At 36.1% G+C, this 14,198-nt stretch overlaps 1 protein-coding gene across 1 annotated transcript; it reads left to right on the top strand.

Annotated features, from left to right (window-relative positions):
• The first annotated feature begins 956 nt into the window (after window positions 1-956).
• On the top strand, window positions 957-11,060 carry bnip3la (BCL2 interacting protein 3 like a). Its single transcript, XM_058785457.1, has 6 exons — window positions 957-1,095; window positions 5,875-6,127; window positions 7,242-7,323; window positions 7,437-7,543; window positions 8,066-8,221; window positions 8,623-11,060. Exons 1-6 carry the CDS (start codon window positions 975-977, stop codon window positions 8,669-8,671), a joined length of 768 nt encoding a protein of 255 aa, XP_058641440.1. The 5' UTR covers window positions 957-974; the 3' UTR covers window positions 8,672-11,060.
• The last annotated feature ends 3,138 nt before the right edge of the window (window positions 11,061-14,198 follow it).

The raw sequence follows: 14,198 nt of genomic DNA on the forward strand, positions 1-14,198 counted from the left end.
ATTCTACCTACTTTTCTTTTTATAAAAAACAAAACTTGACCCTCTAACACTTGCACACTCTATTCTATTTATATTTTATCTACTTGTTTTCTTTTTATTTCTTAAAAACAAATTGACCTAACACTACTGTTGTTCTTTTTCTGATCTATCTACCTGTCTGCTAAGAATATGTGATATCTATCTATCTGTCTGGCTGTCTGTGTCGGTCTTATTTTAGAGCTTACTCATCTGTTTGTCTCTGTTTTTCTATCAGTTTTACACTTATTCTTCTGTTTTGCGCACTTCTGTTGGCTACTGCAACTTTCATTTATTCAGTAGGCATCATTTTTTTATTTATTTTTTTTATTGAAGAATGATTGAACATTACAAAAATGTAAATCCAGATACACAAAATATAATGGCAATCTTAAACTGTACAACAATGTTCCAGAGGAGAAAAAAAACAAACACATAACCACATAGGGGATATTCAAAGATTGCAGCGGGGGAGCTATACCAGAAAAATGAAATCCAACAATATGTCATTCTTTTTGTTATTAATTTGCATTAGAGACTTTTTCAAAGCATCCATTTCTGATAAAAATAGATTACATTTTGGTGTGCATTTCGCAAATTTCTGTTTATGAATATAATATTTACCTTGCAAGATGTAAAAGTTAACGACATACTCAAATCATTTTACTTTTGTGTGAATAAGTACAATCACAATTATAAAACAAATGACACAAGTCTTCCTCGTGCGTGTTACAGAAACTGCAAGTGTTGTCAATGTCCATGAATTTAGACAGAGCTACTTTACATGGGTACATTTTGTGAAGTATTCAAAACACAAAATTTGTAAGGATTTGACCAGGTCGTTTTCCAAGTAATATCAGAGATATTTGCATTCCAAAAATAATTTTCCTCTAGGGGAGATTATTCAGTAGGCATCATTGAAATAAATGTTGTGAATGTGATGACGTCTCCGCAGATGCATGGGCGCGTGCGCGTGCACGCGGAGGGGGCGGGAGCGCGCCGTGTTGACGGACCGTAGAGGCAACATGTCCACCGCAGCCGCCGCGCAGCTGAACAACAATGAAGAACCGGGACTCAACGGTAAACCTCAGTCCGTATTTCTGCAGGGAAAACTCGGGAGGGATCCTAACGTCGCTTTAAAACTGTTGTTTGTGTGGGTTGCATTTTTCTCTGGAGCTTTAAAACGCTGTTATGCAACATCTATTGTCTCACTTCGCTCAATGGCTGGAATTTCCTCCTCGCTTGTAGGGGAGGGGTGAAAGGGCGGGGCTTGGGATGGCGTCATTACGCGAGAGCGAATGTGATTGAATGGGAGCGGGAGTCGCTGTGGCGTTGCATGGCAACCCAAAATGATTGATGGCACGTAAGCCAATTGTTAGTTCTAGATTAAGTTCGAGCGCTGTGGAGGCGGGGCTACGCGGGTATCAAAACAAGGCGAAGAGGGGATATGAGAAAAATGGAGGCGGGGGGCGTGTAAATAAATAAAGAAGCTGAATTCATTGCGATTGAATTTTTACTGTTTATTGTGTGCCCCATTCTGTTTTAGTTGTTTAGTAGCAGGGTCATTCCCGTTAAGCAGTATTTTCGTGTTAATAGATTGATTAAATTATTATTTTTTTAAAATTATGAAATCTTACTTAATACCACAGTTAAGTGGACACAAAGGTTTATTTGAAATAATTCCACTGCTTAAATGAATTTTGTCAATTTCCTGTCTTAAGAGAAGCAAGAATTTTTCCATTTTTCCCCATCCCTGTATATTCAAACATGCTTTTATAGAAATATTGTTTTTAAGCTTTACTTTTAAAAAACAGTTTTTAAGGACAATTGAGGCCTGTGTTTATACAGCTTTGGTTAATTCGTATGCACACTATTGTACTTCAGATTTGTGCACTTGTGTGCCACAACCTTCATTTATTCAACAGATATTACTGAATCACTTTGATTGTGGTTTGAGAACAATGAGCTATTAGTACTTGAGTTTAGTAATCACTTAGGCAACATTGAAACTATGTATTTGCATTATGTAACAGCTCTCTGGAAGCACTGAGCTCATTATACTGATCATTTAATATTAGAACATAAAAAAATCATTAAACGGTTAGATGACCCCAAACCTCAGCACATTTTCTTCATTTTTCACATTTCTTATGTACCTAAAGTGCAAAAAAAATTAAGTGCAAACCATATTTCCTTCATTTTTGAATGATGTCGTTGCATCATCTAGAACCAAAAATTAACTGTACTATTACTTTTAATTCTTGCACAAGCATTGTAGATTTTAATATAATGTAGTTGGATCTTCATATGCATTCATGCATATTTCAGCAAATATCTTGAAAACATACAAGCTTGCTCAGACAGAATATGCTGATTTTTTTGGGGTATATTGGTGGCATTCTGAGCAATGAGTTTAAACATGGTAAAAGCTGAGAGTAGGATGCTCTTGGTTAGATGAAAGCATACAAATTATCTAAAAATATTTGATATGCAAATATGGAGTGTGTAGCAACTGTAGGTAACAACATTTCCCAGCGGACCTGGTTGCAATAGTTGTAAAGTGATGTAATAAAGCAATTTAAGGTCTATTGTCATGTGATTTATGACAGGTAACAATATCTCTAAAGCCTTCTCAAATCTTTCAAGAAGCCCCAAGAAACATGTCCAAACAAGTCAGCATGATATAAAAATTATTTGATACCACTGATCTATAACAGAGATATATAGATCAGTGTTTTATACTTTCTTAATACATCACGTTCATGATCTTGTGCAAAAATTGCCAAAAATAGTTTGTTTTATGACAGTCATATTTTTCAGCCCATCTTCTCAAATCTCTTGCCATATAGAGAGACTTTCAATCTCTACATTCAATAGACAACAAACCATTCAATCAATTCTTGGGTAAAATCAAGTCTCACCCAATAATCATTCTTCTTGAATATCCTGTTGCGCTTGGAAAATTTGTCACATTACAGAAGTAAAATGAGTTGCAAACGCTTTTTGGAGTTGACTAGATTCTGGTTTTGTTTACACATCAGATTCACACTCTTTTGTTTAATAAACAATGGCTGTTTCTAAAAAGCCTAGTGTTTTGTCTACCTAGACAGCATTTTTAATATCCAATAATACCCAAAAATGCTGTCTAGATAGGCAACTCAATAGGTTTCAGGATACAGTCTGTCTTTCAAAGGGTGCAAACTCACGAAAATGAGTCATCATGTTTACTGGTTAGCGTTTAGTGAGGTTGAATAGTAGGTTTATGGGCGTCTGTGGCACACAGACGGATCTGGGTTACAGACACAGCAGGGGGATGGGAGAGGGTTTGATGTGCCAGAGATTACATAATCCCTCCCTCCGTCCCGCTCCGGTCCTGCAGTGAATTCCATCAGAGCTGCTCCAGGATCAGTGTGTTTAGTTGTGTAACTAGAGCTGGTGTGTTATCTCTGCATTCATTTGAATATTTTACCACATTGATGTAGTTGTTCACCACTTTTTTGGCCGCCTCTTTCCACCATGGGATAAAAAAATTAAAAAGCCGACTTACAGGGGTAGTCCACCCAAAAATGAAAATTCTGTCACTAATTACTCATCCTCACGTCATTCCAAACCCGTAGGACCTTTGTTCATCTTCGGAACACAAATTAAGATATTTTTGATGAAATCCAAGAGCTCTCTGATCCTCCATAGACAGCAATGCAACTGGAATGTTCCCAGGCTCAGCAATGTAGTAAGGACATCAGTGAAATAGTCCATGTGACGTCAGTGGTTCAACCATAATTTTAGAAGCTACGAGAATACTTTTTATGCGCAAAGAAAACAAAAACAACGACTTTATTCAACAATTCTTCTCCTCCAAATCACGTATTCCACCATTATGTAGAATATCACGACGCATGCACGTGCTTTCCTCTACACATAAACAATGCACAGCGCATGTGTTTTCTACGTCAGTAGCACCACACGCATGCATTGTTTACATGCAGACTGTTTTACCTTACTATGTTTCTGAGCCTGGGAACATTTCAGTTACATTGCTGTCTATGGAGGGTCCGAAAGCTTTCGGATTTCATCAAAAACATCTTAATTTGTGTTCCGAAGATGAACGAAGGTCTTACAGGTCTGGAATGACATGAGGTAATAAATGACAGAATTTTCATTTTTGGGTGAAATATCCCTTTAAATAGTGACTTTTTATCTCCCAATTTTCTTTTTTCCAGAATTGTGAGATATAAACTCAGAATTCAGCTTTTCTTTCTCAGGATTCTGACTTTCTGTCTGAATTGACCCCATCGCAAAGACCCCCCTCCCCCATTTTACTGTTGCTACATCTCACACTACACATCATGTTCTTACACAGTGAAAAATACAACACGGAGCAGACAGAGCAGGTTACTTCTGGTATGAAACAAAGTCTCAGCTTTCAAATGTTGTCATTTTTTCAAATTCAAACAGTAAATACCGTTTTGTGGTTCTTTAATGTATCGTGACAGATCGCTGTAGCGCCTCAGTTCAAGCGGCACGTGAACCGATCGTCTCTTCCTCTGTACTAGTTCCAGCACAAATTAAACATCTTCAACTGTGGAAAGATGTCAATACACACCATTTTTCAAGTTCAAGTTCAAGTCCACCGACGTTAGTCTCTCCTGTCTGGATTCACGACGTTAGATTCACCGTTATGATGGGTCAGATCGCCTGTCAATCAAATTCCCAGCGAAGGGTTGATTCTGACTTCTTTTCTCAGAATTCATATTCTCAGATATGAACTCGCAATTGCGAGTTATAAGTCCATTTCTGAGGAAAAAAAGTCACACTTCTTTTGAGTATATATATATATACATACATATACATATATATATATATATATATATATATGTATATATATATATATATATATCATGCATTTCTTACTTTATAACATACAATTGTGAGTTTATACCACATAATTCTAAGAAAAAAAGAACTCTGAGATAAAAATTCATAATTACCTTTTATATTTTTTATTCAAGGTGTTTCTAGGGTGCTCTGATTGGTTACTGGGTGGTTAATCTGGTTGCCAGATTTGTCTGGGTTCCCTCCTTCAATATAAGTCTGAAGTCTTCTCCATTTTGTGGTGTTGTGATGCAATGAGACAACAAATGCTCACAGATGAAGAGCTGCTGGAATGCATTCTGCCATGGCAACATGCCAGTAACTGTGGGCAAATACAAGAGTTCAGTGTTGAGGGCTGGTGAAGGATTTTGCCATAATAAGATGTGCTGATTTAAACGGGGCGCTGGCTTATTAGTGCTGCAGGATAATGACAAATGTTGTTGATTATTTCCCTTGATATTGCAACGATGAGTACACATTTTAAATGGCTTACTTTGTTTGGAGCAACTGCAGAGACTTCAGGGTGGACTCAACCAACCAGAACACCCTAGCAACCGCATAGCAATGCCCTAGCAACATCCTGTCACTCCACTGTGTTATTGAAGCATCATGGGACCTGTCTGTGAATCTTTCTGTTTTGCCTAGCAACAGTGCGGGGAAGACGGGACACACGTCTGCCTCATGTTTGCACCGGGTCAACAGTGAATGTTTGTTCTCACAAGTCACTCTCATGTTCCCTTTTGAGCTAAATGTGCATTTTTTGGCTCTCTCATCACTTATTCTGTGCTGATGTCAATCCCACAATCCCCTGAATGAGTTTGCCTAAAGAAAGAATTGAAAACGTTTGCTCAGCTCCACACGCTAAGAAACTCTCATAAAAACTAATTTACAGTGGATTAAAATAAATCAAGTCGGCCCCTTTAAACGATTGATGCATTAGTCTTGTGAAGCAGGAGCCGATGCTAATGACTGTTTGGGTTTTTTCAGGGTCCTGGGTGGAGCTGGAGATGAATGGAAACACTCAGCAGCAGAGCCCCAGCTTGCCCTCGCTGCTGGGGAACGGGAACCAAGGCGAGTCCCAGGCTTCACAGGCCCTGGAGGCCGTGCAGGAGGAAGAGGAGGTCCTGACAGGAGGACTGGAGCATGTGCCTTCCTCCTCCTCTATCCATAACGGAGACATGGAGAAAATCCTACTGGACGCCCAGCACGAGTCCAGCCCCAGCAGCTCGTCCTGCAACAGGTACGAGCAGAGAAACAGGCCGCTCACTTCCCTTTATTCTCATGACTACTCCCAGACAAGGGTTATTATAGACAACTAAAAACATTTTTGTTACTTGAAAAAAAAAAATTGTAAAAAAATATTTAAGCTAGTTTCCAAGGCAACATTTCTGATTATTATTTAGTTTAACTTGATGTAATAAAATAACTAAAACTAAAACTGAAATAAAAATAAATGAACTATATAGACATATAAAGAAAAAATACAATTACAAAAACAACAAATTCGCAATAAATATCATATCATGGAAATCGTACGATTTTGATATCATTACATCCCTACTGTTAAAGTATTTATTCATATTTTGAATTAGCTTTTATTTTTATATTTTCAGTTTTCAATTCAATTTTTGTAATTTTATTGTTCTTTTGTTGTTTAAATTTTCTTTTTTCCTAATTATATAGTTTTTTTATAATTATATTTTGTTTCTAATTTCTATTTAGCTTTATTTTTTACTTCTGTTTAGTTTTAGTAATTTTAGTACTTCAACAGAAACGCATTTATTTCAGTTAGCTGCCAATGCAACATTTATCATTTTCGTTTAAATTTCATTGCAAGTTTTTCATCTAATGTTTATCATTTCTTTTATTTCAGCTTTATTTCAAATGACCAAAAACAGTTTGTAAAGGTTACATTAACAACACCTCAAGATATTTTAGTGACATCAGTCAGGTAGTAATGGCATTTTATGTGTAGTATTAAAAAATCACTTTGAAGGACTGTTAGTGGCCATATTCACTAATACAAGTAAGTGGAACTAAGGTCCACTTACTTGTTTAAAATTAAGCAATGTTTCATGCACCAAAGACAAATATAGCACTAGTACCAAAAAAATAATAATAATAAGACTGAAGACTGAATATGATGGTAAATTTATAGATTCAAATTCAATTCATCCACAGAGGCTCATCTTTATCGAGGAGGCATCTGTGGGCAGCACTGCTTTGATTTAGCAGGTCTATTCTTACGTCTGCAGCTCTCAGTACAGTTCAGTTCACTCCTTACATGAATCAGGCGTCTGTTGTTCTCTTGTTTTCTGTAATCCGTATTTGACATTTCTCTGATGTGTTTACAGCCCACCACGACCACACAGTCCTGACCAGGATGAGGGGCAGATCACGTTTGATGTGGAGATGCCCAGCGAGAGAGACTGTCAGGTAAGTATATGAATCAATCTACAATAATCTACAGTCATTACTGAGCTACTATCTATCAGTGACAGTGCTGTTATTTAATAAGCACACTGTGATGAGTAATACATCTTTTTTAGTCAGAAGATGATAGTCTGGAGAAGGACAAAGAAGATGATATCCTCATGAATAAAGAGGAGAGTTGGGTGGCAGACTGGTCCAGTCGACCAGAGAACATTCCCCCGAAGTAAGAACCTGCATCCAAATATAACCAGTTTGTGTGTATGTTCATAATTTTCCACATGAAAAATTTATTAATTCCTAAACAAATCCAATATACCTAATTCATAAAATATCCTGTTCTCTGTGAAACTGAAATATATTGACAATTTATTTTATTTTATTATTTTTATAGAAAAATAAGATTTTATTTTAAATGGATTTAATTTATTGTTTATTTTATTTAATTTCTTTTTTTATTTGTATTAAAATATTTTACTTTATTAAAAAATATTTGTTTATATTATTTTTATTTAATTTAATTTATTAATATTTATTTTATTTTATTTATCAATTTATTAAAATTTTACATTTTTATTCATTTCAAAAGTCTATTTTATTTATTTAAAAAAAATGCTTTTATTTATTTTATCTTATTTTAAGCCCTGAGTGAAGTTCCAAACTCACAACAGAACTGTTCTGCAATTTAAACAGTATTTGACACAAAGTTCAATGTGATATAAGTATGATCTTCTTTGACCGTTTGCAGGGAATTCCACTTCCGCCACCCAAAACGTTCTGGATCGGTGTCTCTGAGCATGAGAAAGACAGGTGCTATGAAGAAAGGTGGCGTGTTCTCCGCCGAGTTCCTCAAAGTGTTCATGCCCTCGCTGCTGCTCACCCACATCCTGGCTCTGGGACTGGGGTGAGTGTCAACACACACACACACACACAAAGACCTATACCAGCTCTACCTATCGAGATCTAATCAAGAGGCTATTACTTTTTTTGTTGTCTTAATATTTTATTGCCTTCTGCATGTTCGGTTAAAATGGACTAAATTATTTATAAATAATTGTATTCTTACTGATACAGACATTATTTGGTGCGTTTTCACTGCAAAAACAAAACAGAAATGTCATTTTTAAGAAAAGCTGCTGCAAATCCACTAATACAGTTATTTTGGACAGCAATATTCAGAAAAAAATGAATTATTTCGCCAAATAATATAGTTAATTAATCCAGCATTTAGAGTTGCATTGCAAATATATATAAATAAAGATATAGGAATATAACTAAATATACTAAATCGATGTCCTTTTTTAGGGTCTACATTGGGAAGAGATTGACTACACCCTCCACCAGCTCATTTTAAGCCTGAACAGACCCCAGTGCCTGGACGCTCCATCATGAGCAGCAGTGGCACAGCAGTGGCCAATCGTGTGATGATTCCTCTTTCTCTCTTTCTCTCATTCTCTCCCCCTCTCTGACTTTCTCTTTATCATTTCTTTAACCCACGGTCCTGGTTTCCCATCACACCCTCTGCTGGGAGGCATTCTGCTTGTTGACCTTTGGTTGTGTCGCATTTTTTTGCTTTCTAACGCTGTGGCTTACTGACATGTTTTAGATGTTTTTATTTGGACATGTATTGAATTATACGTTTATTTTTCATGACATGCTACTATACAAGTTAGAGCCCCACCACAACCATGGCCATAATACGCTTTTATTTCTGCATGACGCACTTCATATGTAACTAATATAGAGTCTGGATGTGGCCTGGGATATCTTGGGAGAATATCGACTCTTAATAGGAAATTTAGGAGGGTTGCTATAGGAGAGTTGTGATATTTTATTCTAGAGACATGATTTTGCTCATTATGTTGCACAATTTAATTTATTCACTTCCCTTCATGTGTGGCAGCATCAAAAATGCATGTTAGTCATTTACTTTCATGGGAGAACGATGACTGTTTAAAGACAGACCAAGTCATTCTTTACGTATGTCAGTGCACTTGCTGCATTGCTTCGGACTGTTACGACAATTATTTAGAGATTATTTTGCATAGAATGTAAATCTTAGAGGTCCCTCTCAGTTCTGTCTTAGGCCCTTTTCTGTTTGCTCTTCACTTCTGATCCAATATGACGGACTAGAATCGAAGCATCACTTTATAGCAGCTTTATAGTATAAAAATATATAAATAAATCACAAATTTACATGAACAATACATGTTTTTCTAATCGAAAAACCTTAAGCTAAAGAGATCAGCATGGACGTACATCTGTTTAAGAGCCAAACTGGTCGGGTTAGTTGTTTTTTGAGTTACTAAGGAAGTTACACACACAAGCACACACACTCTGGTTTGCCTTGATGCATATCCTGCTCGCAGCAGTTTCTGACTGTGTATCTTAGTGCCAAAGGGTTTCCTCCGCCAACCCAACATGAGTCGTTTGCACCTCTTGTAGACTCGGTCTGGTTTGAGTGGGTTATTGATCCTGTCAGTCGCTCCGTTTTGACAACACCTTACAAAGGCCTTTGGTTTTACTGTGAACACCCTGTGGATATTAGGCGTAGTGTTGCTATAGTTGTGTATCATACGCTGTTGTACGTACTTATGTCAAAGCAACAGATCCACACTCCGTGTACATATTTATATGCAATATGGTGTAGTTTTACAGATAAAACTACTCATTTAGAAGACTTTAATAGTTTTACACTCGCTGATTTACAGATGAAATTTGTCACGAACATGTCCGGGTCATATATCATCCCATTTGATTGGTTTTATTTTCATTTATAAAGAATTAAGCCAGGTTTTAAAAGCATTAACACATCTGAGGCACAAATTTTCCCTGTTTTCTAATTACTATAATTTTAAAAATTATTTACATTTTAACATATTCACACATCATAGTTATGTTTGTTGCACTGCCCTTCAATTTATATGGCTTTTAATAAAATAAAATAAAAATGTTAAACGTATGTCAATAAGTATTAATATATATATTTCTTTTTTTTTTTTTTTTTTTTTTTACTTTCGATTTATGGGTAAAAGATACCCAGGACATTTTCTTGACAAGTTTTATAATTCACCCTCACAGTATCAAGCAACGCTTTTACTAAGCAAAGTTTTTCATACAAAAAACTAAGTTAAATAGTCCAAGAGTTTTGCTACCCAAACCAGTTAACAGGTCACCCTTTGCATTAAGGCCGTCTGTGTCATTGTGCCACACATTACTTCTTTACTCTTTTTTTCATGCTTTTTTTCTTTCTCAGAGGGGGAGTGGAAATACAAGAGGCCAATTTAAAGTCACTTCAACCGTGCCTCAACTTTTGTTTGCACCTTTTCTGAGCCCCATTGCATGCGTGTGTTCAGAGATTTCACATCAGGACGTGACAGCGGTGAAGTTTTCCCCTGCGGGGGGCGGAATGAGAACTGTGAATGGAATAGCTGTAGCTCATGTCAGATATGATAAACTAGACCTGCCCGGTCTGTTTCGGGTGGGATCACCATACCAGATGTTTTACGCACATTATGATGTTTTCTTTCTCTGTTATATCTCTCTTTTGTTGTTTTGAGCTTTTGCTTTAATCATCAGTGTGGATACTGGAGGGCGGGGCCCTCGTGATTGACAGCTCCACCATGTGTTTCTTTTGAATTCCCATAGCGACTGGAGTGATGAAGCAATGAACATGTCGTTTCTTGTATTTCGCTGGTATTGGAGGAAAAGTGAACTGATATTAAAATATAACCTGACATTCATCTTTTCATTTGTTGTCATTCCATTGTTGAACGCTCCTCATGTTTTTTGCTTTTGCCATGTGACAAGTTAGGAAGTTATATGAAACCCATCCTTTTTGCTTTACCTCCCTGTATATTCTTCACATAAATATTCTTGCATTAATATGCATGTAGAACCAAACAAATGTATATTAAAACTACAGTACAGTTAGTTTGGTGCTGTATGGCAAGGATTCACAAAATGTTTTGACGCTAATATTTCAGTCATTTCAACACATTTGCATGTTAACAATTCTTTATGTTGGTAAATGTTCACATGATATGCAGGTAAACAAAATATTTCATCTTTTTTAGTAAGGTTTTTATTTTAACATTAATTTGACATTTTTATGATTTAATAATTATTTGTATTTCATCAATTCACAAAGCCCCTGCAGCTTTAGCACAAACCCCAGTTTGGAAAACCCTGCTGTATGGCATAAAATAGAGAATGCTTAGTTTAGTTAACCAACAACGACAGTCTCAAAATGATACAAGCTTCATGTAAGTCCAAATCCTAACCAAATATAACCAAAATTATAGGGACATGATGATTACGGCCTATTTGAAATGCTCCCCTTTTTCCAAAAATGTTGACTTTTTCTGTAGGTTATCCCAGGCGTTCTGTAGTTCAGACTGTAGTGCCTGGTGCTAATAAAGTCAAGGTCATGGGTTCGATTCCCAGGGAATGCATGAACTTATAAGTGCAATATTTTAAAGTATCTGCCAAATGCATTAATATAAATGACCAACAAGGGACACAATTTTACAAACAATATTTTTCCCTTCTTAGTTCAGTGCTCTTGGTGGTTTAATTTCCAGCAAACTCAATTTTGCATCTCTCAGCAGCTTTCAGTTCACAGTTTTGGACAGCATGTTGCTCAGAGCCTTTTGTAATGCCAAACCATTTGCATGTAAGAAATCAACAAATTTGGCTCCGTACGGAAAATACGGGCTGTATCTTTGGAACACTTTAATGTATTGGCATGAAACTTGCTATGCATGATTGCCATAATACGTTGATCAGTTTGGTGGCTATGATGAAGAATTCCTCAAGTTTCACCCTATGCCTTTCCACCAATTTAATAGATTTTAGCATCATTTTTGTTTACTGTTCCCCCTGCTAATGTATGCCAAAATAGACTCACATCATATTCAGATCAAACCTCATGAAATTCACCAAATGAATGTTAGGTGTTCAGTACAGTTCTCCAAAAATATGTTAAGTTGTTGGCAAAACCACCAAATGGCAAATGAGATCGGAAAATTGTTTTGTATATTGACACAAAACTTCTACTGACCATCCACCTTATTTCTAATGCAGAGCGGATGTGGCCATTCGTAATTTGTATGTTATGCTTCATTATATTGACAGCTATCATGGTATTTCAATATCATAATTATAAACAGTTTTTCAGCATAAATAGTTGTACTGTTTACTGTACTTTTTTATTCTTATATCAGAAGTCTAGCACATTAAAAAAAAAAAAGCTTACTTCCACGTTGCAAAATAAGGTGAATATAATTTCCACAATGCCCTAACATTTAAATGCAAGTCAAATGCTATAGAGTTTAAAAATTTGAATACTTTTCCTTTATCCAACACTAGGGGTGCTGTGACCAAACAAATTCACTCAACCTTATAACGGCTGTGCTCTTGTTGTTTGGCCCTATCATTCTTAACAAATCTATGGCAAAACCACTCTAGCATTTCCATTATTATTAAGTTCATATTAATCCATACTTGAAGGTAAGATAGTGCCACCATCATGCAAGTTCTCGATGTAAAGGTGCACGAGTGTGTGTTTGATGGAATAACTCACATACAGGCAGTGGGTGTGTGAACTATGAATGCATGTGATTGTTGAGCACTGTGAATGTGGGGTTTTGTGTTTTTTATTTGGTAAAAAGTCTCCAGATAGGCAAGCATGCGACCTGCGCTCTGATGGTGGTCTCTCCTGTCTTGATGCATGTTACAGGTACAGGAAACGCTTTTATTCTGTTATGTGCAAACTTCAAATATGGAAAGCTAACAAATGCTTCAGTAACAGATAAAAGCAAAATGTTGTTTTGTTTAAAGGGAAGTTGCACCCAAAAATGAGACATCAGACCCTCACCCTTGTGATGTTCAGAACTGTTTGACTTTCTTTCTTCTGTGAAACACTAAACTCTTCATGAAGCTGATTACTATTATAATAAAATATCAACCATCAAATTGGATTATGGCTTAAATTTGAGTTTGTTCCTCACATAAAGGACTGTATGACTTCAGAAGACTTTGAATATAGTGTAAAAGTTGTATGTACTACTTTTGTCCTCTGAGCTTCCCAGTATACCGTAAATGCAATGTATAAAAAGCATGAACATCTTTTTTTATTTAAGAGAAGAAACAAAATCAATTGGTTTGGGATGAAATTATGACTTTTTTTTCTCTCAGAATGTTTGGGTGCACTGTCCCTTTAAGAGCTCACTCAAACTTATTGAGTGTTTGAAGATGATTTGTGATGTTCATATTTAATTTCATGATGGAACTTCAAGCATATTTCTGTTTGTTCAAAGAACATGAAGCTGTTTCGTTTCAGTCTTATTTTTATTTTACATTTATGATCCATTATTGTCTTATTTTTATGATTCTTTTATGCCACTGCCAAAAGAAAAACCTCTTCCCCCATGTTTCCTTCACTTGCCTTAATTACTGCATGCTGAACCTTTATTTGGTTTGTTTGGATGGTTGGTTGAAACACAACCAGCTTTGGTTCTCATAAGTCACCCACTGTGAATAATTGTTTTCACAAAATAGATTTAGTAACATTTAGATCACAGCGTAAACCTGTATCTGTTGATTTGGTTTACTTTAAAAAGCTAAAAGTGGTTTTTTTTGTAGTTGTTTGTTTTTTTAGTGATTACAGTGATCTCTTCTTCGTATAGTCTGAAATTCTGTTTAAATCTTGTTCATAGGTGGACATTGAGCTGTTAGCTTTCTTTTGCCAAAGCATTTTTAGCCGACCATTGTAGAATTTGAACTGACTGATTCACGACACTTGTGTAAATCATGTCTGGTGTTTTGTTTGCATTAAAAGTAGATAAATGATGTGTTGTTTCTGAATGTGTTTATATTGC

This window comes from Onychostoma macrolepis, chromosome 08, assembly GCF_012432095.1.
Source record: "Onychostoma macrolepis isolate SWU-2019 chromosome 08, ASM1243209v1, whole genome shotgun sequence".
In the NCBI taxonomy this organism is placed as follows: domain Eukaryota; kingdom Metazoa; phylum Chordata; class Actinopteri; order Cypriniformes; family Cyprinidae; genus Onychostoma; species Onychostoma macrolepis.